The sequence below is a fragment of the Triplophysa dalaica genome, chromosome 21 (assembly GCF_015846415.1).
Source record: "Triplophysa dalaica isolate WHDGS20190420 chromosome 21, ASM1584641v1, whole genome shotgun sequence".
NCBI lineage: Eukaryota > Metazoa > Chordata > Actinopteri > Cypriniformes > Nemacheilidae > Triplophysa > Triplophysa dalaica.
This window is the reverse complement of record NC_079562.1, coordinates 9,085,196-9,108,276: the sequence shown is the minus strand read 5'-3', so window position 1 is coordinate 9,108,276 and position 23,081 is coordinate 9,085,196. Positions and strand designations below refer to the sequence as shown.

The 23,081-nt window shown below is 37.9% G+C and overlaps 1 protein-coding gene across 12 annotated transcripts in view; it reads left to right on the top strand.

The window, feature by feature from the left end:
- The window catches only part of ppfia4 (PTPRF interacting protein alpha 4), a 74,180-nt gene that overhangs the window by 34,280 nt on the left and 16,819 nt on the right, over nt 1–23,081 (top strand). For 9 of the 12 annotated variants that reach the window (XM_056734723.1, XM_056734722.1, XM_056734716.1 and 6 more), the window contains exons 2-9: nt 10,641–10,742; nt 11,698–11,862; nt 12,154–12,228; nt 14,703–14,786; nt 18,607–18,828; nt 19,195–19,341; nt 20,207–20,341; nt 21,505–21,588. In XM_056734723.1, coding sequence (XP_056590701.1) covers nt 10,641–10,742; nt 11,698–11,862; nt 12,154–12,228; nt 14,703–14,786; nt 18,607–18,828; nt 19,195–19,341; nt 20,207–20,341; nt 21,505–21,588 — 1,014 coding nt within the window. Of the gene's footprint in view, nt 1–9,952; nt 9,986–10,640; nt 10,743–11,697; nt 11,863–12,153; nt 12,229–14,702; nt 14,787–18,606; nt 18,829–19,194; nt 19,342–20,206; nt 20,342–21,504; nt 21,589–23,081 lie in introns of those variants that run through there. The other 3 variants (XM_056734719.1, XM_056734718.1, XM_056734725.1) reach the window with 2 other exon arrangements.

The window sequence follows — 23,081 nt, the reverse complement described above, 5'->3', positions numbered from 1 at the left end:
ATAGCAGCGAATCAGAAATCATATGTTTCAAAACTTGTGCAAGCGTGTGTGCAGGTGTTGCTCGTCTCCAATGTGCGCTGTTGGTGAAACTGGAATGGGACATGTGTAGAGATAATGAAGGTTGTGCACATTTTGTGCAAGCATGTACATTGCTCTGATTGGCTGCTGATGAACGCATTCATCTTAAATTGCTCTACGGACACACAGTATCAGTCCCAGCTTCAACATTGTGATGTCAAGACGTACCTCCTATATTATTATTCTATACAACTTTCTATGTTCTCCAGAACACAAAATAACATATTTTGAAGAATGTTGCACCAAAGAAAAGGTGTTTATAGGGTGCTTTTTGGGTGAACTATCCCTTTAAAAGGCTTTATAATGCACTTCATGCTAACTTGTATTAATAGTTGTTGTCACCTCTGTCCATTTGTTGCCTTTACATAAAATGTCCTTACAAGTTTATCTATGCATTCATGCATTCAAGTTGTAAACATCTCAAATCCACATATAGACCAAATGCAGTGGCGTCTTACACTGTTCAGAATTTATATTAGCTAAAAATAGGCACTTTGCTGCTATACATTGTTTGTATAATGTCCAGCCCTAGTACTGTACATACAGTACAGCAGATGCAGTGTCCCGCTCTAAGATGCATCTTGAATACAATAGTTATCGCAGGAAGCATTTTGAGCTTTTTCTGTCACTTGTCCCTAGAGACGGAGAGAGAGAGACAGAGATTTTAGTTTCTAGAGGCAGAAATAGTCACTTGGTATTTTTTCAAATAATGATGTACGAATTGTTCTGTTTTTATAGTAAACAAGACATGGCGGATTGCTGCTGACAGGAAAGATTCAGGCATGATGTGGAAGGGGAGCTGACGTCGGTTCTCTGTCAGGGGGTACAGGCACTGTTCTTTGTGTTCTCCCGTGACAGAGGTTCTCTTTGTATCTCAATACAGGCAATTTTAAAGCTTGTCAAAAAAGTCACATCACTGACGCACGAAACTCACCGGAAAACCGATGGTGTCGACGTGACTGTTCCCTTAGCCGTGTTATGTCACATCACCTGAAAATGTCTGTTGCCGATTTAGAGGCTCACTTCAACCCTGGTTACCCATAATCCTCTGAGGCATGCTACCCTCTTTCTGTCTGGGAGATGTAGCCGGCTTATTCTATGTCCACATTGCTTCTGAAGTCCTTGGGTTTCTTCTTGTTCTCCGTGACCCCGATGACTGGACATTACTGAAGTTTACTGGCGTTCTGCCAAGAGCGCACTCACAGCATCTGCCTTCACTGAAGTGTGACTTACAGATTCTTTTTGATGAAAGATGTCACTCTCTGTCTCACCTTGTGTCACTGACTGTGACTGTCTCCCTGACTAGGAATTTTACATGACGTGACGAGGGAATAACATTTCAGAAACAAATATATGTAGAAAATCGCTCCGTCTCTCTTTCTCCGATTTAGACCGCAAGATTAGAAAGGGCCCCACTGAGCCGTGTCCTGCAATACACTTCAGTAAATGTGCATGCTGGCACTTTGTCAGCTCAGGTTTTGTTGCCTTTGGTACCAATTACATTTGTGAAAGACTGATTTATACTTGCGTGTGCCCCTGTCAAAACATTCTTCAGTTATCGGCTATTTGTATACTCAGGCGTTTTACACAGTCAGACCATATTCTATATGTACGTTTATCTTTAAAGAGTTTTTCTTTGACGTTTTCCACATCTTGAGGCGATGACTGAGCTAAAGACCTTGGTGACATTGATTTTAATTCATGTGCATGCTGTTAAAAATATCAATTCAGAAATCCATCCATTTCTTCAATATTTAACTATGGATTAATGAACAAACAATCCCATTTGGAATTTTATATGTATTATTAATATATCTTTTTTTACTTTATGTTAACTTTATAGTAAAGCTTTATAATATGTTGCCGTTTGGCAGCTTTAAAGGGATAGTTCTCTCCAAAATGAAAATTCTTTCATTATTTACTCACCCTCGTCATTTCAAACCTGCATGATTTTCTTCCTTCCGCATAATATTTTTTTTTTGCAGAATGTTGGTTACCGAATAGCGGCAGTACCCATTCACTCCTGTTGTACGGACACAACACTAGGGCGAGTGAATAGGTACCTCTTTCGGTTATCAACATTCTTTAAAACATCTTCTTTTGTGTCCTGCGGGAGACGGAAAATCATACAGGTTTGAGATGAGTTCATTTTTGGATGAACCATCTGTTGAACTCACAATATATAGCCATGCTGAAAAATTGAGATGCACTGAGAATCGTGCCATTAGTCGGTGCCTTTGTGAATCAAAATCGAATTGCAAGATGCCTTAAAATTCCCATGCGTAGTTGTCCAGTTATCTGATTGATGAAATTCAGCTTCAGCAACTGCTGAGTCTGTTCAGTACGTCCAGTCGTGTGTGTGTGTGTGTGTGTGCGTGTGTGTGAGCATTAGGGAGTGTTTAGTTTTGACACAGACCAATATTCTGAGTATTGCTCACACACCAAAAGGTTCTTGGAGGCGTCCTTCTCTGCCGCATCGGCAGATCTGATGACAGCGGATGTGTTCTCACTGCCGTTACCATGGTACTGATATCACACCTCAGATTGAAGTATACTAATCTGTATTTACATACACGCCCTGTTTTCAGATCAGCTCAATCTCCGTAGCCTGCAGCGATATGGTTATGGAAAAATTTGATCGTAGATCAGCAAGAGGTTTCATTGGATGCTTTATCTTGTAGGTACTGGTTTAAATGTAAAGTTTGCTTTTACTGAATGACATTTGAGAGGCCTGCCCTGTTGAATAAATCAGCATATGCTGGTTAGATAGGTTTTGAAGCATGGTAGATGGTTTGTGCTGGTTTACACTGGTCAATTGCTGGTTTAAGCTGGTCATGTGCTGGTTTAAACTGGTCCTGACCAGCTTAAATCAGCTAATGACCATAACAAACCAGCTACCATGCTTCGAAACCTACCTAACCAGCATATGATTTTTTTTTCAACAGGGTGTATACAGAAACCATAAGGTTTCCTTGAGGAACTTCGAACATTAGTTCATACAAATGCTCATGTAACAAAACCAAAATTAAAATAGCTCTGTTTGTTATCTGATATGTGATCCATGAATCTGCAGTCAAATATGAGACTGTAAGCTTATTTGATACTGCAAATAAAAATATGTACAACCACCACGGAGATTTGGAGTGAAGTTGCTCTGTGGGGCACATGCAGGTGTGTAACATGTCTGGATTTTATTGATAAGACTTGGACCGTGTTTCCTGAAACCTTCTTATTGCTACATCATTCTTAAATCATCCCTTAATCTGCATCTTATTGTTAATATGTGTTTCCTGGAACGTTTTTCCTTAAGTATACCTTCTATAAGTCGTAAGTTCAGAAGGTTGGTCTGGATCGCTCTAAGCTATACTTTATCACTCTTAAGATTTCACCCCGCTAGTTGCCACTATGAAAAAAATAATTTTATTTGCATAGACTGTGATTTAATGTTAAATACACCACTATATTGACGTGTTTGAATGCAAAGAATATAACTGTCTTTAGACTGATGGTTGTTAGCTTTTTAATTATATTATCTACATTTACGTATTTGGCAGATACTTTTATCCAAAGCGACTTACATTGGTTTATCCTATACATTTTACATAGGTATTTGCAATACCCTGGGGTCGAACCCACAACCTTGCATTGCTAACGCAATGCTCTTACCACTGAGCTACAGGAAATCTATAGGTGCATCAGCTGGCAAACCAAAGAATTTAAAGTATATTTAAAGAGAAAGATTGTGGTAGGAAGTTTAATCAAACTGCAGTGATACAGCAATTTTTTTATTCTATATCAAAGATTGCGCCATCCGTGGAGCATTTTAGTGCATTTAATCTGTGAAAACCTGGCAACAATTTATGCTGCAATTTTAATTATAGAAAAGTTAACCTGCAATGGCTGCAAATTTAGCAGCTTTTGGATCTTGTTGGTCTGACTTTGTCAAGACAAACTCAATCGAACAGCCCCTAAATTCAGCTCTCTGTGTTTTTCCTGCTATACCTGTTGATTATAGTTCCGCATTCCAGGCTTTTATTGAATAAATAAAGCAACATATATGATAATATACGTGTATAATAAACATGTGAACTATATGTTCAGTATAGAAGTTTTATTTTTAGTTGCTGGAGTAAACTTTTTTATTGCACCACAACAGCAAGTTGCTTTGCCTGACCCTCCTTATGACCCAAAGTTTGAGAACCTTTAATATAAATGACTGCCAGTTAGTGTAGCGGGTTTATACACTTGGGCATGAGATTGCGGGCTCGCACACTCATTTTACAATTAAATAATATCCATGATTGGATTTAGTTTGCTATTTAGTTTATTTTTCTCCTATGAGTCCTAATAATTGCAACTTAAACTATTTCTAAAGTGCTTATTTTATAAGGAACACTGCTACATCACATAACGCAGTGAAGCAGGCCCTGTATAGAGTGAGTAATTGATTGGCTAACGGTCAATATCCATTAATTCAGCACCACAGCCACGGACAGCACCTGGTAACATGGGATGTAAGAAAGTAACCTCCTAAGGTATAGTTCGGGAAACACCCATAGAAAAGATATAACTGTAGTTAAATTGTACCTTGAGAGAGACAACCGTATCGGGAAACGCAACCTTGGACTGTTTAGAAACTAAGGTTTAAATTATAAAAATCTTAATCGGCAACAAATTCGAGATAACATGTCTATTAAACATTGTTGGTAAAATCCCCTTAAAATGCTCCATCTCATAGCTTTGTTCTTTATTTTGTCCTTCCATGACATTCTGTAGTTTCTGTAGCATCAGGTTTGATGTCACGCTACTTTGTTATCCAGTGGGACCTTTGACTCGAAAATACATCCAAAGAACAGGCAACAATGATTTATACTGTAACTTGGCAGCGACCCTGATTTGGCCCCCAGACACCTTTACACATGGGGTGCAGTTGTCGACCCACAATCCTGAAAGTTGACCAGTCATGCATCAGTGTGACATCTTCTATACATATTTTGCATTTATTTGCCTGAAAACTGCTGTCATGACTGATTAGTGTCCATTTCTGTCACATTAGATCATATGTAAGACCATCTGTGCTGCCACCAGTTGACTGAAGGTTAAATGCAAAGACCTTATTCACACTTTTATTTTTTCACATTTTACATTTGCCCTGTTTCATTACTGAGCTGGCGTGAGTTTATTTTCCGGGCGCCGTGTCTCGAAAACCAAAATATGTAATTTCTCCATATTAGAGTCTGTTTATATAAAGTGGCTTTACATGCAAGCCTGTCTTTTAGAATAAAATCTCCTTCTATGAAAATGATAGATTAAAGTCATACAGCACTGTGCAGAAGTGCATGAGATTGCTTGTGATGCTAATTATTTGTAAGTCTCTTTTTTCAATCGAAGCGTCGCTAAATGACTATATACAGTGCAAGATGTTTGACAAAAACATTTTTTGGCTCAATATAGAGAGTGTGTCAGTAGGAATTAACAGTTTTAGATTATCAAGTCATGAAAATTATGTTCAGTTGAAATGAGTGCTGCAGCAGATGGTATGTTCCCCACTGAACCCTGATCTTAACATTATTCAGTCAGTTATATACGTTATATCAAATTTACCTAATGAATCAATTTGGGCTGAATATTTTTATAGAGAAAATGTATTTAATTTGGTTTATTGTTTCCCAATGGAGTACAAAATATTTGTTATTCATGATATACAGCCGCAGGAAAAAGAGACCATTGCAAAAACCTCAGGAGTGACAATAAAGTCTTCCAACAGCAATGTGAAAGACTGACAGCATGATAAGACACATGAGGTTATGACATAAAAAAATAACTGTTGAACTTTTCCTACATACATGTAGAACTATAGCTGTTGTATTGCTTAAAAGTGAATGTTAATTTAGTATTTGAAGTATTTGAGGTACAAAAATACCTGTCTGCCCAGTTTTCATTTTCTGCAAATAAATGCAAATAGAAACAATATTTTTATTTGAAATATGGAGAAAATATTGTTTGTAGTCCACACACTGAAACAAAAAAATATATTTTTTCATAAACATATACCTACTTATTCATTGTTACCTACTAAAAGTTGACGCCCCTTGACCAGTCTGAAATGTAATATTTTATTAGTATGAGTTGGCTGCCTGTACATCTCTGATAGCTGGAGGTGATTCATTATAACTAATGGCATTTCTTCCCACCCAGACTTTTTCCCTCTCACATTACACAGCAGCTCATTTAAGATCCTCATCTAGAAGATTAGATTACTGTTAAATGTTAGATTTTCTCAATAAAGCAAAATCATCATGATCTGCAAGCTGTCGAATATAATTTTCCTGTCTTATACTTGAGGCTTGTCGAAAGTGGCCGTTACTAAGATCTATAAAGTTGATGAACCATTTTCAACCTCTTTTATGTAGACCTTGACACTTATTATGGGAAATTACTCACCGGATTACTATATAATCACTTTCTAATTATGCTGTTTATAAACATTTGATATAACCATGTTTTTCACTGTCTTAATATGGTTTCATTTAAGCATCTGTTATCTGTATCTGTCATCTTATTAAATATGTGCATGTCTGACTGTGTTAAGGACTGCAGAAGATATATTTTTGAAATCGAGCAGAAAGACTTGAGTAAGATGTCGTACTGAAAAACAGAGAGAACATAACGATGAACAGATGTTGTCAGTTGTGTGGCCTCTTCTCAATACATGTTCCTTTCTTCAAAACCAATTTCATGCATAAGACAACAATGTTGGTTGGGATTGTGGTGTAGGCTGAATGAAATCAGCTTACTTTAAGCATGTGTGGGGAATTTATGGGGAAAAGCATGCGTGAAGCTGCAACACAATATTAAATACACAAAAAAAGTATTTTACATTTTTAATGATTCTATTATATTTTGCATTTCAAGCATTTGGAATTTTTTGTCCTAATTACATACAGTGAGCTTTCTGTTGTCACCTAAGATTGAAAATGTATATCTAAAAACAAGATTTTTCTACATAAAGTGAGACTAGACATAGTTGGACAACTTTTGCCTTGCAGTGTGGCCAGATAATATACAAACGCTACATGCAAACGTTACTTCAATCAATATGAAGTCCAAAATCAGTCGGAACTGCTGTTTTTGCAAGTCAGATTTAAGTCCTCTACTGTATCTTATGGAAACATTCCCATTTGAAATACTCTGTATAGTTTGTGAGTGTTGTGTGTAGATTCTTGTAGTAATTCAGTCTGCATTGGCGTCTAATCCTCTGCTCAGACACGCTGCTGTATTTGGCAATGTTCCTTCCATTTCTTAATCCCAAGGCTTTTACCAACCAAACACACAGAAATCCGTAGAGCTGTATGAGCAATGCTCACCTGCTGACAGCCGTCTCGCAAGGTCAAACAGTGGCTTAAAGCTGGTTGATCGTGGATTTTCTTTTTCTCTTTTATCTGTGTTGCACAATTTGCAGAAAGTTATGACATTTTCGAAGCCCCTCGAGTGTAGTTTAAACTGGGATAGTAAGCTGTTCTAACTCTTTTCATTGAGAGCCGAGCTCATACCTCATAAATACTGACAGATATAATTGCACTGTTTTTACATGATGTGACCTGTCATGAACTGCATTCATATCCTGTTGAGACTTTTTGCTTTTTTAGGAAAATTATTCTATAATCTCTACATCTACCAAAATGTTGTTGTTGTTTTACAGAGAGACAGGATAACTACGGTGAATACACAGAAACATAAATGATTTATAAAAATGGTCTTTGACGCGGAATAGTGCTTAGCGCCACATCAGGGTCTGAGATGACATACGCACTATTGATGGTCCCAGTTTTGCATGTTTTTGTATATATAAGTCATACTTGATGCTTATATGGATTTGGACGTTGACAGGTGCTTTTTCATTAGTGTCAATGACATTAAATAGACATCGTTTAAAGATGTGATCTGAAACTGTTTGACTGCGTGCAATTTCACAATCATTTGCTATTTATAGATTTCACATCTGATGGAGAGGCGTACACGTGTTTTCTGTACGTACGTTCGTTCTATGAATCACACGTACGCACTTTGTGAAATGATCATAAAATCACATTTAGGATGGTTTCTACGCAACATTTTATAAATGAGGCCCCTGAAGTGTTTTGCCGGTGTTCGTATCCATAATAAATTCAATATCAAGTGTTGCATTATAAAACAGACTTGTAATTACAATTCATATTGTATTTTGCATTATGATCCAGACTCTTAATTCTAATTGGACGAGCAATGTTTGTAGCCGTTGCCGGAGTTGTGATTCACTTTTACTGAAATCTCACTTGTGTTGAAGTCAAAACATTCATGTTAAGTGTGAAATATAATAATTTGTTTTTAACAGTGTGACCTGAATTTTTATTGTTATTATGTTTTATTTTGTTAGTTAGCTGAATTTTTTGTTATTACGACAATCAAAACAACCAGTTTGATGGATATTACTTGGAATGCAAAATAAAAAAACATGATTTTTAAAAAATGTTAAGGATGCAGTTATCTGTGTTTGTAAACAAACTTTAATTGTAACCTGCGTTGAAGTTGTAGAAGATCCAAATAGTGGAGGGATTTCAGCCTTTCACGCTCTCAAGTCACAACGCAATGTAATCCAGGACTTCAAATGCAAAACCTCAGCACAGAAAATCCTCTCGTGTTACTTTTTATAGTTGGGAGACACGTTCATTTACCATTGAGACATCAGCCTCTGATGACAAACCCCAGATGCATGTTTTCAATTCCTTTTGTTTATTGTAGCATTTATTGAGGTGGTGTATCCACAATTGCTTTTTCTGATACATGTTTTTTCATTTGATCATTTTTAACCCCTTCCCTGTCATATATCACACTGCTGCCAGTCGGGGCTGCCTGTTGTTGGTTTTTGCAATGATTGAAAACGCCAGTAAGATCTAAAATCTGTTTGTGCGTTTCAACCTCTTTCTTTTCTCCTCTCCCGTGAAAAATTCAAATGAACGCACTGACCCATTTTTCTTCACCCCTCCTCCCGGACCTTTATGCCTTACACTTCAGTCAACCAGCATTATTCAGAAAGCGGAAAACAGCACACTGACAAAACGTGTGACCCCATAAGCATCCCTTTTGCGTGCTGATCATAGCCAAATCTGCAGCTGTGCTAAAACAATCTCAATGTGCTGTCAGTGTGGTCGTCTCTATTAGCAAGAGTCAATCTCACACATCGATCAAAGTGAAAATAGAAAAGAAATAATATTGTATTGTGATGGGTGACATATTACAGTCCTGTCCCTTTTTTTAGCACCCCCCAGAATTGTCAACACTAGAAGTCTGTATGAATCTACAGTATGTTCATAGCTGTGCTGAACCAGGATGGGTGATGACATGCTTGAACAGGGTCCTGAAAGTTTCCCAATAGACCATGAGGAACAGCTGGGTCAACTGGGACTGTCGCCAGAGGCCCGGTCGGGAAACTTCAGAGAACAGAGCCATCGAGATGTGCTAGACGGGCACCTGAACGCTGGAGGGACCAAAAGTGTTCCTGCTGTTATACTTCTTAAGAGATGCACAGCATTAAAACATCCATCCATCCATTTTCTACCGCTTATCCGAACTACCTCGGGTCACGGGGAGCCTGCGCCTATATCAGGAGTCATCGGGCATCAAGGCAGGATACACCCTGGATGGAGTGCCATCCCATCGCAGGGCACACACACTCACTCATTCACTCACGCACTCACACCCTACGGACAATTTTTCCAGAGATGCCAATCAACCTAACATGCATGTCTTTGGACCAGGGGAGGAAACCGGAGTACCCGAGGAAACCCCCGAGGCACGGGGAGAACATGCAAACTCCACACACACAAGTCGGAAGCGGGAATCGAACCCCCAACCCTGGAGGTGTTAGGTGAACGTGCTAACCACTAAGCCACCGTGCCCCCCCGCATTAAAACATCTCACTCAAAAATAACAAGTCTGTTACATTTATTTCCCCTCGTTTCTAACGTTTTGTAGATTTGATCTACAGGAAATGTATACAGACTTGAAAGTCTACTTCCATGTCAAAGTTTTGTGGGAGAAACAAGCCTAAATCAGCCTATTAACTAACAGAGAGTAAATGAGTAAACTTTTGACTTTCTTGATGTGTAAAGTGTGACTGGTGTTTTGTGGTCCTTCCTGTGCAACAAAAGGCCGCAGCACAGTACTGTATGTGTAAATGGGACTGAATCCAAAATGTTGAGCTTGACTAGCTCAGGTGATCCATGAGCCATGACCATTCATTTTCATTGCCTCGCGGACCATTCAGAGGAGACTATACAAGTCGAGGTCAGCAGTAAATATGAGTAGATGACATATTAAATGGAAACTGCATAAACGAGGTCTATGGACGACCGAGTGCTTGTTGTTCCATGTGTAGATCAATACAGCCCTAAAATAACACTCATGAATCATAAAATCTCTATTTAACCACATTTGAGTATTAGTCGAGTAATAGCGTATTAGCGTGCATTAAGTAAGAAATAAGCTAATCTCTCTCTATCTCTCTCACTTTGTGTTAACAGGAGTTTGCTACCCTGACCAAGGAGCTGAATGTGTGTAGAGAGCAGCTTTTAGAAAAAGAGGAGGAGATTTCTGAGCTTAAAGCAGAGCGGAACAATACCAGGGTAAGTGTGTGATTATTGATGACCAGACGTCCTGATAAATCAGGACAACGCAATTATTAGCCTTATCTGTCGTTTAAGTGCTGAAAATAACTTTATTTTAAAATGTGCACTGTTATGATCTATCATGATACAGGAACTCTTACTCTGCAGTTCTTGACAGGTTCGTTTCATCCTTAGAATATTGAGAGGTGAACTGAGAGCATTCCAGCGTGCACATGAATAATTACGACAATGACAGAACATGCTGCTAGTATTTTAAATGCCATATGAGAAAGTAATTTAAAAGTCTAAACAGTTATGACAACAAATTGCCTAAAATCACGAGTGAGTGTAAGTGATGTACTTGATGTCAGTATCAAATGTAGAATCAAGTTTGTCATGTGTTCACAATTTAGATCCAAACCATAAATCTCATTTATCAATTTTGTTTATATAAAAAGCGTTGGAATGAAAATGTGCTGCTAATTTACACAGCCTCTGACCATCCAAGATGTAGTTGACATTGTTTCCTCAGTAGAACAGTAACGTCTTTATTTCTTGACTTTTTGCGGTAATTCAAACAAGATGTCCTTCAAAGAATTTTCTTGAAGTCATTACTTATTGATCATACAGTAATTTGCATTCTGCTGTACCTTGAGGTAGACTCTGCATCATTCACATTTAAAAACAATAGTTCAACCCCCCCTAAAAAACTGTAATTTATTCACCCTTACGTAATTCCAAACCTGTATGACTTTCTTTCTTCGGCAGAACACAAAAGAAGATATTTTGAAAAATGTTGGTAACCAACCAACCCTTGTTGACTTCAAATGTATGCCGTTGAGACATTTCTCAATGTATCTTTTTTGTGTTCCATGGAACAAAGAGTCGTAGGCATGTTTTGAAGAACATGAGGACAGAATTGGTATTTTTGGGTGAACTATCCCTTTAACACATACATTGTTTTTATCTACAGCTTCTTCTGGAGCACTTGGAGTGTCTGGTGTCTCGTCACGAGCGTTCGCTGAGGATGACTGTGGTGAAGAGGCAGGCTCCTCCACCCTCTGGAGTGTCCAGTGAGGTGGAGGTGCTTAAGGCTCTCAAATCTCTCTTCGAGCATCATAAGGCCCTGGATGAGAAAGTAAGAAAACTAGTTGCTTTTTATGTTATAAGTTCTACAAAATGACTATAATGCAGGAGAATTTGCATCATGGGTTTGATCCCCTGGTTTAGAAAATCAACCCCTTGGAGTATTGAACTAAAACATTTGCTCATTTTAATCTCTGTCAGTGATGTGAAATTGGCAATGAGTGTGTAATGCAAAGAAGAAGGACTGGTGCTTGATTTCATGACTAGATGAATGGTTAGTTGGGGGGGGGTTGCCATTTGTATATTTTGTTATTTAAGTGCCCTTTGTTTTTACTTTGCACAGGTGCGTGAAAGGTTACGTGTGGCTCTTGAAAGAATTACTACATTAGAAGGACAGCTGGCAGCCGCCACTCAAGAGGTAAAGCTGATATGACTCGCGGTTGTGTGTGAATGTGTGTGTTTGTTGAGGTATGCATGTGCACTGGTATAGATTTGCTGATCTCATTAACATCTGTGCACTGACCACCTGCCCCCTGCTGTCAGCCTTTGCACGCTGTCCACTTCCATCTCTCACATGCCACTGGCAGTCCAAGCAGAGCAAATGCACTTGACATACTGTAGATTTACATTAGTGAGGAGCTTATCATTGACAACCCAATTACACACAGCCAGGCTCTGAAATAAAGTTTGACCACACCTGTCAATAGCATGTCAGTTGAGAAACTACGTCATATTGGCATAAATACATTTACAGGCTATGAAACTGTGGTTTCAGTAGTGTTATTATTTCAAAATATTTTATTTTCTCTTGCAGTTGGATGACAAACAGTAAGAGCTTGTTTAGACTTCCTGTGCTTTGTAAAAGTCACAACAGATTTTTTTAGCTTCATTTAAATAGCATGAAAAGAAAGACAAAGAATAATTTTCTTACAGCCTGACTTAGTTATTACTTAATTCTTCTGTCTCCATGCAAGGCAGGTAAAATTGCTTATTTATTTTTCTAAACTGTATGAGGGTCTGCAGCAGTTCAATCCAGACCACAACTGTTTCACAAGTTCGCCATTGTAGATAATAATGAAAGCAGGGGTAGTATGCGTATTTGGCATGCTGACTGGGGAGCGGGCTCCATTCTCGCGGTTCCTTCTGAACCTGGAACACTCTCTCCCTGATAGGGACGAGTGCACCGAACCCAGAGCTCCCCCCTCGGGGTCCTGCTAGAGAAAGCGAGTTCAGGTAGAGGAGCTGGGGAGGTGGAGGGATGTTTTTGACTTGTAGAGATGGCATAGGTAACATTCTGGTCTATTTGTTAGATGGCTCGCTTGAGCTGATAGGGTGGATTTTCTGATTGCTGATAGCGAACCAGCCGGGCTTAATTATATGCTCCGGCTTCTCCCGAACATGGTTTTTAAAACATCATTTTGAGGTATCGCATCAGAAACGAGTGATGTCAAATTTTGGGAAAATACCACACAAAATTTGCAAAGCTTTTAGGTTTTTGAGAAAGAGTTCATGCAAACAATGGGAGATGGCATGGCAATGCATTTGCCAAATAAATTCTGATTTGTTAAATCCATGTGACTTATCAGCTGTTTCTGATGATGGTGTCTTTCTGGTCTATTTTTTATATGCTTGCCATGTTTTATTTACTGTTGGCTCATCATTCCATCCAACTACATTTTTGTGAACTTTGGAAAGATTCTATGGAAACACAGCTTTTGAGACTATAACATTCATAATCCCCAAAGTACGACAAAATTTGCCGTGAAGGAACAGTTCACCCTAAAATAAAAATGATGTCACAATTTACTTACCCTCGAGTTGTTCCAAATCTGTATGAATGTATTTGTTCTGATGAACACAGAGAAAGATATTTGGAAGTATGCTTGTAACCAAACAGTTCTTGGCCGCTATTGATTACTTTAGTAGTAAAAATTACAATGGTAGTCAAAAGTGCCCCAAAAAAGTTTTCTTTTGTGTTCAACAGAACAAATACATTAACAAAGCATTTTTTCCTTCTATATTTTTCCTACTTTCTTCCTAAGAACAAATACATGTATATGGATTTGGAACACCCTGTGGGTGAGTAAATAAAAAAAACAAATGTCCTTTTTGTTCCTATAAAGTAAGCACAACAGAGAACTAAACAAAAAACACACTACAGGGGGAAAAAAAATCTGTTTCACCATTGAAAAACTTCATTCACTGGGTAAATTGAAAAGTCATTGGCTACAGCCCGTGTGGGTGACATGCATTGCATTTTGACAAAATTCTACTACCTCAGTACAAACAACAATTTTTCTTTCTTTCTTTCGCTGCTGTGTAATCTTCAGCCTTACAATACTGATTGCTGTGTTGCTATCAGTTTTGGCTTTCAGATATAATAACTAAGCCTTTGTCAGTCAGCGTTGTCTTATACTTCAAATGTTTAATAAAGAGAGCCCAAATCAGATACTGACGTTCAAATGAATGCGTACATATTTTAATCGTCTTCAATAGGCTTAAAATATGAGGATTCAAATGCAAATGTGCCACCAGTGTCTCATTAATACATTAATAACATGCAGCTTTTAAGCACAATAAGTTAATTCTGCAAAATGAGTTGTTGGTCTTATCTCCCACAAGACTCTCCAACCCATCTGAAGAAAAAGGACCAGTCTCAGCTGCTATTAAATGGAACACTTTTTAATTCCCTTTCACCAAAGTAACATCCTCATAATGGGCAAGTGAAAAAAAAAAAAAAAAGCAAGTGCATAACAGCTTCTGACGTGGAAGCAGTTATCAGTCACACTGAATGCTGCAAACCTTGAATTTAAATCTGTGGATGTTGTGTAGTGGGTTTGTTTCCACCCATATCTAAAACATAATTAATGTGACCGGTTTGTTCATCTCTAGGTGGTTATGTTGAGACAGAGGAAGGATGGAAGATCGGAAGGAGATGGTGTTGAAAAGATGGATGGCTCTAAACCTACATGGAAGGTATTTGCATGCTGTAGTTGAATTATTATTACAATTTATACATTTTGATTTTTTGTTTGATGTTTTCAAAGAACACTCTACTTCATTCTATAAAAAATGACTTTCATTGTGTCCATTTACAAGCAAGCCAAGTTATTACACCATACATTTTGTCAATAGTTACACCTTGCTGTTGTTTATCTTTTCCCGGTCCAAAAAGGATTCCTTCTGCTCTATTACCTCTCTTACAGATGGTATTTTCCCAGCTACTGAGAAATAAACAGCATTGATTATGCGCCAAGTATTTCTGCCCTTCAACCTCGAGCGCAGGCTGCAAAATTGTCTCCTACTTCTGAGTCACTTTAAGCAGACAGTCAGCCAACAGAAGCCTAGTCAATATGAGAAAATCGCTCCTAATCTTGGATCCCGTTCATTGCTTAAATATGACTTAATGTTTTATTAATGTGTTTTAAATGGCATCGATTAGTGGTCTGTAATAAGAGAATGTGTTCAATGCAGCAGTATTGATTGTTTGCTTTGCCTTTAAGTGTCCAAAAACAAGGTATAGCACCACCTATGTGCTAATCTTATTGGTAAATAATAGGACCTATTAAAGTTCCAGTATATTAAATTTAGTGGCATCTAGTGGTGAGGTTGTGAGTAGCAAGAACAGCTCACTCCAACCCTCCCTTTCGAAGCACCACAGCGGCTGACACAGAACAAAGATGTTTTCTCATCTTTGCCGCAGGCGATAACGTATTTACAAAACACGCTCTGTAGAACAATTTGTCCATTTAGGGCTACTGTACAAACAACATGGGGAATTCAATCGAAGGGGACCGATGCTGTATGTAGATGTAAATAACTCATTTTAAGGTAATAAAAACAACGCTTCATATGTTAGGTCTTTATACACTTCTGTATATTACATTGCATTTCTGTCAATAGATCCTCCAAAAAATGGCAGCACCTTGAAGTATGCTTACATTATCTTACAGCTGTGATGATCCAAGATGTGGATGACTTTCAGAGATTTTGCATGTCAGCTTTTCTGAACAGTTGCTGACTCTCTAAAGAAATCTGAAATGTTACCAGTCCTAATGAGGATAAACATTCCCCTGCTAATTCCCCATTGTGTGTTTCTTCAAAGATCTGTGTGTGTGAGCTCTTTAAGTGATTTTTGCATATATAAGCATATTTTTTGTTAGTCTTAAATTATAGGGTTTGTTCATTAAATTTGTAGACATGTATTTTAAGCAGGACAAAGATTGAAAAAATGGGCTGGCAAGATTTTTCCCGTGAGTCATTAGCACCTGAGAGGTTGCGTATCACAATATTACTCCCTCCGAGGATGATGATGAAAATGAGACATCTGCAGTTAAGCCCTTTATCTAAACACGTCCTGTATAATAAGCCATTCAGGGAATGTAGGACACATTACAGCAGAGAAGACCCCTCAAGTCATCTGTCTCCATATTTGACTTTAAACTGAATGTTTAAATAGATACAATGAATTACAGCGAATGTAAAAGGGCCATATTGAAAGAATGAGAGCAGACAGACGGAACAGGATTCCTACAGACAAATGCATGGTTCAGCCAGTGTGTTTCTCTGGAGAGCTGGCTGAAGCTTCCCTAGAGGATTGAAATATGACTGATTCTCCATAGATCACCACTCATCAAATACTTGAAGCAAAGTTCAGGCTGTAAGAGACTGACAGGATTTTCCCAGTAGACTCCAAATAGAGTGTTCTGTCAAATTTGCTTTGATAATTCAGCAGAGTAAATAATCAAATACAGCTGCATATAAAAGTTTCTTGGACTATTGGCACCTCACATCACATTTCGACATTTCATCATAATTACTCTTCTTCTAAACTGGAGTCCCCTTGATAACAGTGTATACTAAAGTTTGAAAATCTTAACAGGATTGAAAAACTTGAACAGGAAATGTTATAAATATTTGTAAATATCAAAATTTCACATTAAAACAGCAATTTGGAATGGGATGTCTCCCTTTTTTATGTAGCCAGTCGCCTTAAGTTTACCTCACAGCTGTGAATGTACATACAATGGCAAGTCAGAAGGAAATGGTATTAGTGGTAAAATATGGTCATGGGCAAAAATTGTATACACCTATGCATCGACATTTTAAATGCTTTTTTTAATGCTAAATCCTTTAGATTTAACCAAGCTTATCGGTAAACATTAGGTCCAGTATATGAAATATGTAAACATTTATATGAAATAAAATATACATTTATATAAAATAATTACAATTACAAATGGTTTGTTAATTTTTTAATATATAGATTATGAAAAATAAATATATAAATATTTTAAATTATTCCCCAAAAATTTTACCTGAAACCTTAAATGATATATTTAAATATAATCTTAACATAACATACTTTTTCATATAGTGGCATTGAATATTATTTTGAATACAATATAAATATAGGTAAGATGTTCAGAAGGAGCTGAGATGTCAGAAAGTTTTAAGACATGCATATTTCTGTAAAACTGTGAACGGGTAATTTTAGCCTTCTGCATTTCTGTATCTCTTGAGAATAATTGATTTACCAGCATGTAATTCAGTTTAAGGTTGTGAAGCAAAACCAATCATCCGCCACTCAACGTTACAGACGCCTTCAAATGCATACACACACATTTGCAAAAAACACACAATAACTAAACAAAAGAAATTGCAAAGCTTGCGTGTTTGTGCATAATGGCCATTATTGCCATATCACCTGTCACTGGCTCAGCACTGCTATAGTGAGATAGAGCTAGACACCTCTACGGTGAAACCAAACCCCTTTCGCTTGAGACAGTAATCTGAAGGTGTTCTCATTAAATATCTCCCCAAGAATTCTACTGGTATTGTGGAACTTGACGTTTCCTCTTTGGAGCTAAAAAAGCAGCAGGTATTGGGGAAAAGGTGGGGTGCCGAACCCAGGTCATGTTATTCCCAGTAACACTTAAGTTTCGGGTCTGACAAAAATAGCGTGGGGGTTTAATTTGCTGGACTGTGTACATTTGTGTGATATATGCATGAAAACCTCTGAACTCTCGGGGCTGTAATTGCAGTAAAGCTTGCTTAGCTTGCTGTCTATGCTTCTCACTCTATGACTCAGCATTATGTCCCAGTCAGAAACTTATTCAAAAGTTGAACCATAAGTGGAAGGCAGGGGACCAATAAACGTTTTAAACTTTAGAATTAGTTCTGTCATTGCTTACTCACCAACATGTCCTTGTAAAAACATGACTTTCGTGCTTTTATGGAACACAAAACAAACTTTTTTGACACTTTGTGTTCAATGAAAAAATGAAGGTCATAGAAGTTTTAACATCATGAAGATGAATAAATGATGTCAAAGCCCTTTTTGAGCAATGAAAACGCATGTTGGAACTAAAATGGCGGTAACTCATGAATTCTTTGGAATACAGACTTACGGTTGGTCTCGTTTGAAAAAAGAAAAGTAGCTGATTATTGCTAAAAAAAGAAAACACACACAAAAATAAATAAATTAAAGGTATGTTGTTAGGTTCCTTGTAAAAAATTAATAAAAACGTTTTTATTTGATTAAAAAACACATTAAAGAATAACAAAAAGGATAACAAAAATCTAAGCAGACTCTTTATAAAAAACAATCAATTACTCTCTCTGTTTTCTAGAGTCTTAGACAATTCCAGTTTTCATAGTTTGTCATGATTCGATTAGAAATTCCATGCACAATATTGATGCAAACCTAGGTGTCCCGTATATGGAACGCGTGACAGTTAACAGGCTACAAGCACTTTTGCACCACTAACATTTTCCTTGTCTGTGTCTGTGACAGAGGCTTCCCAATGGCTCCATCGATGCCCATGACGACAACAGCAGGTGTGTGGAGCTACAGGAACTGCTTGATAAAGCTAATAAAGAGCTGACCCAAAACAGAGACAGGATCAGCGGTCTGACCAGCCGCATGACCGAGCTCGAGGCAGAACTGGCCACCGCCCGTAAAGACCTGCTGAAGAGTGAAGAGATGTGCACCAAACATCAGAGAGACATCCGCGAGGTTAGAATGATTGAGGGGAGAGGAAGATCAAGGAATGGGGACAGGCTAATAGTTTCTTGTCTTTAAGAAAGTGATGACATTAAGGGTCTGCTTTATTTTGAAAGACAGAGCATCTACTATATATTTCAATTTTAATATAAGCATGCGTTATTGACATGACAAAAAAATGTACTTTCAAATTGCCATAGCATTTGCAGCTGGGATGCGTACAAATAGTGCATGTATACACATGGAAAGAATGATAGTAATATATAAAAAAGAATAAAATAAAATAAATGCAATATAAAATATAAAGAACATGATTCATTGAATATAGTCTTATTTCCCAAAAGTCTTTGTATCTCTTACTACGTGCCTGTTCGACAGGCGATGGCACAGAGGGAAGACATGGAGGAGCGAATCACAACATTAGAAAAACGTTATCTGGCCGCCCAAAGGGAAACCACCTCCATCCACGACCTGAACGACAAGCTGGAGAACGAGCTAGCCACTAAGGATTCACTTTACAGACAGGTACGCAACCCCTAGAGCCGGACTGAGTTAAAGTTGAGTTAATAATGGGTGAAAAGGGAGACTTCACCCAAAAATTCATTCATCATTTACTCACCTTCGGGTTCTTTATCCTGATGAACACAGAGAAAGATTTTAGGAAGAATCCTTATAACCAGACAGATTTTGCCCCCTATTGACTACCATAGTAGGAAAAAATACAATGGTCATCAAAAGTGCCCCAGAACTGTTTGGTTTCCTACATTCTACAAAATGTCTTCAATGTCTTCAACAAAACAAAAAAATAGTAAAAAAAGGAATTTAACTGCTTTGGGAGTCAATTGCTACTATATTAGCATTCTTGCAAGCATCTTTCTCAGTGTTTATCAGAACAAGTACAGTTATACAGATTTAAAACAACTCAAGGTGAGTAAATGATGACAGAATTTTTTAGTGAATTATCCCTTTAATGTCCCATAATTTAATGTCTATTTCAGTAGGGTGTATGTGTGTGTGTCTATAAAGGATGTTCATGTATATTTAAACAGATGAAATTACATGAATATAATATTTCTATAGTTTACATGCTTTATCATGTTTATTTTTTAAATGTCAGATGTATTATATATGTGCACACTTGTTGTGTATTGTTATGTGCACTTATTTATTACGTTTGTATGTGTGCTTCCTTTCCTTGTTTACTGTGTTTTTTCTGCACGTGTGTTTGTAACCGTCTTCCCGTCGTGTCTGAATGCATACATTGTGTATACCATATTTATTAATGTCAATATCGTCGTGTTCATCTAAACAAAGGTGTGTATCTCTATAATTGTGTACAACCTCTCTTGGTCTTACGTTTGTTTGCTGTGTGTATTTGTGTATGCATCAGAGCGAGGAGAAGGTACGACACCTCCAGGAGCTGCTGGAGTTGGCAGAGCAGCGCCTTCAGCAGACCATGAGGAAGGCAGAGACTCTACCGGAGGTGGAAGCTGAACTTGCCCAGAGAGTCGCCGCTCTTACCAAGGCGAGTACGGAGTCAGCCATCATAGACATAAGAATTCAGATTCCTTCATTAAACAACTGGATTGTAACATAAAAGATGATTTATAAAAGAACAGTGCTATTTTGTTCTAGGTAACACTGTAAGAGTTTATTACAAATATGTTATTTCTGAATCTGTGCAGGATGACAAGCCTAACAGCATTAAAGTGATTCATTTCTTGTGTTTTTTATAAAAAAGGGAACTAGTTTGCAATTCTCATTCGTACTCTCGAATCATCGACACCAGGAAGAAAAAAGCAGGCTTATGAGAAGAATGTGGTAATCGGTTCATAAGCTTATTCTCTGTCAAAAGTTCTCAAAAAATCTCAAAAGATGATTAGACAAAGTTTTTAGATCACCAAACTGAGTTAGACGGGAGAAAAACAACAAAAATTATTCAAAAGATTCCTTCGGCCGGCGTGTTTTTTCAATTGTTTTTAACGGTAACGCCACGCTTTTAAAAAAAGCCATAAGTTGACGTTTTTGTCCGCTCAGCACTGGTGCTATGCATTTTCCCACGATCGGCGCCAGCATTCGACCGAGTTCCCAGAGTTGAAAAATGTTCAACTTTGAGCAGAACGCTGTACCTTGAGCGGGCGTTTTCAGCTGAGCTCCTGCCGTATTCAGCCGGTAAATGTGCCTCGTTGTACACAGCCCCTTAAGCTCTTCAGTACATCAACGATCAAAATTGCATTCGAAATCGATTTTTCTTCTTTGTAGACTTCCACGGTCGTTGTTGTTTGTTTTGAAAATACTCGGCAGCAGTCACATTTTATCCAAGCATCAGCAGGAATCATAAATGACAGTGTTTTTCAAAAGGAGCCAAACATCTTGTCGGTGAGGCAAAGATGCAGTTGGGCTTGTTTTGAGTCTCACTAATGCAGTTAATTAAAAATGACAAGATTTTGTCAGTCCCAGTTGGCAACACTATATCACACACCTCATGATCCTAATGATGCAAATCCACGGCAGGGTCTCAAACCAGATGTAAACTGTTGACATAATGAATGATGAAAGGAAGAAAACAAGATGCATTCACTGTGTTAAAGAGAGTATTTCAATGTTAAAATGATATACTGCACAGATTTTAAAAGGCGTTTGGTTCAGCTCTGTTGCTTCATAGACTAATGCCGGTGTGTCCTGCAGGCGGAGGAACGCCATGGCAACGTCGAGGAGCGTTTGCGGCAACTGGAGGCCCAGCTGGAGGAGAAGAACCAGGAGCTGGGCAGGGTGAGAACTGGGGATGAGCTGGGTGTGGGAGTGAGTGGACAGATGTAAGAGTAAAAAATTGAATGCTGTGTGTGAGAGATTCATTGGTTCATTTGTGTGTTTGAGGTTTTTTTTGCTACAGTATTAATTTTCTTTTTTGTTTGAAGTGCAGATGAGAATGAACATTAGAAAGGATGCCCCAGTGATTTTTTTATGTGAATGCTCACACACGGGTACTGTATGTTTGTGTATGTATGAAGCTTTTGTAAGTATGTTTGAAACCTTAGCGTAGTTGGGGGTTCAACTAACCATATTTCGGGGAGATATTTCTTTCAAAAGTGTGCAAAATCTGAGCAAAACTTCCTTTTGGGAACACTACAAAAATATAATGTGTAAAATTGTTGTTTAAATTGTAGAAGTTTTCTATAAGGGTTATTATTAAGGTATGAGTTTTTGTTCGGCTGTAGTGTTTAGAACTAGTTGAGTGTAAAAACGATAGAAGTCTGTAGAATTTTCCCATTTTATATATATGTATATGTACAGTTTGCGTCTGTGAAGTTCCAGTTGGCCCCAGAGTTTTCTCAAATTGTGAAGACCAAGCAAAATAAATCCTACAGTTAAGGTGGCCAGCCTTCATTCCCCATAAGGCAAATGATATAACAAACATGCTAAATAACATCTTAATGAATATCAAGTTCAGGGTTGGAGCTAGGATATCAAAATAGTATTATCTGAATAAATCAACAGGAAAACTCACAGAGATCCATAATCTAGCACTCCTATATAGACACACGCATCCAGCCATATGTTATTGCTCTCTGAATATGAGGCATTTTTAGCTCATCTTGCAGATGAATTTCTCCACCCCCAGTGAGAGCAGAGCTGCAATTGGCTGCTATATTTGGATTGTGAATAATTCATGCATGGGCAATTTCTTCTGTGTGCAAGCCGGTGGTTGTAATGACTTAAAACAGTCAATGAGACTCTTTATCCTCTTTCAGACTTAATTAAAGCCTTATATTCACATCACACCTCAGTCTGGGTTTCACCGAGCCTTTGTTTAGGACTGCTGAGTTTTGCTTCAATTCTCTGCTGATAGTCACAGCGCTCTGTGTTGAGTACATCTTGACTACGTCTTAAAAGCCATTTGCCACCAGAAAAAACATGAAGAATTTGTTGCCAGGCAACTGAGTGCCAGCACTGCAACTATGTTTAAAAGTGACCCCTTACGTTCTCTATTATTATTTGTTTACTAGAAAGATTATCAGCACGGATACACATCACATGCATTTGAAAATGTAATCAATTCAATTGCGGGCGCAAACTGTGAATTTACAGACGAAATCATGTTATATCACGAAGTAAACTTAAAGCCATATAAAATCCTAAACTCCTCCACTAGATCACAATATTGCCTGAGGGTGTAATACCGCCCTCTATTGTTTCTCCAGCAAACTACACAATATCGTCACAGAATATTATCTCTCATCTTTAATAGTATGGATTAAAATACA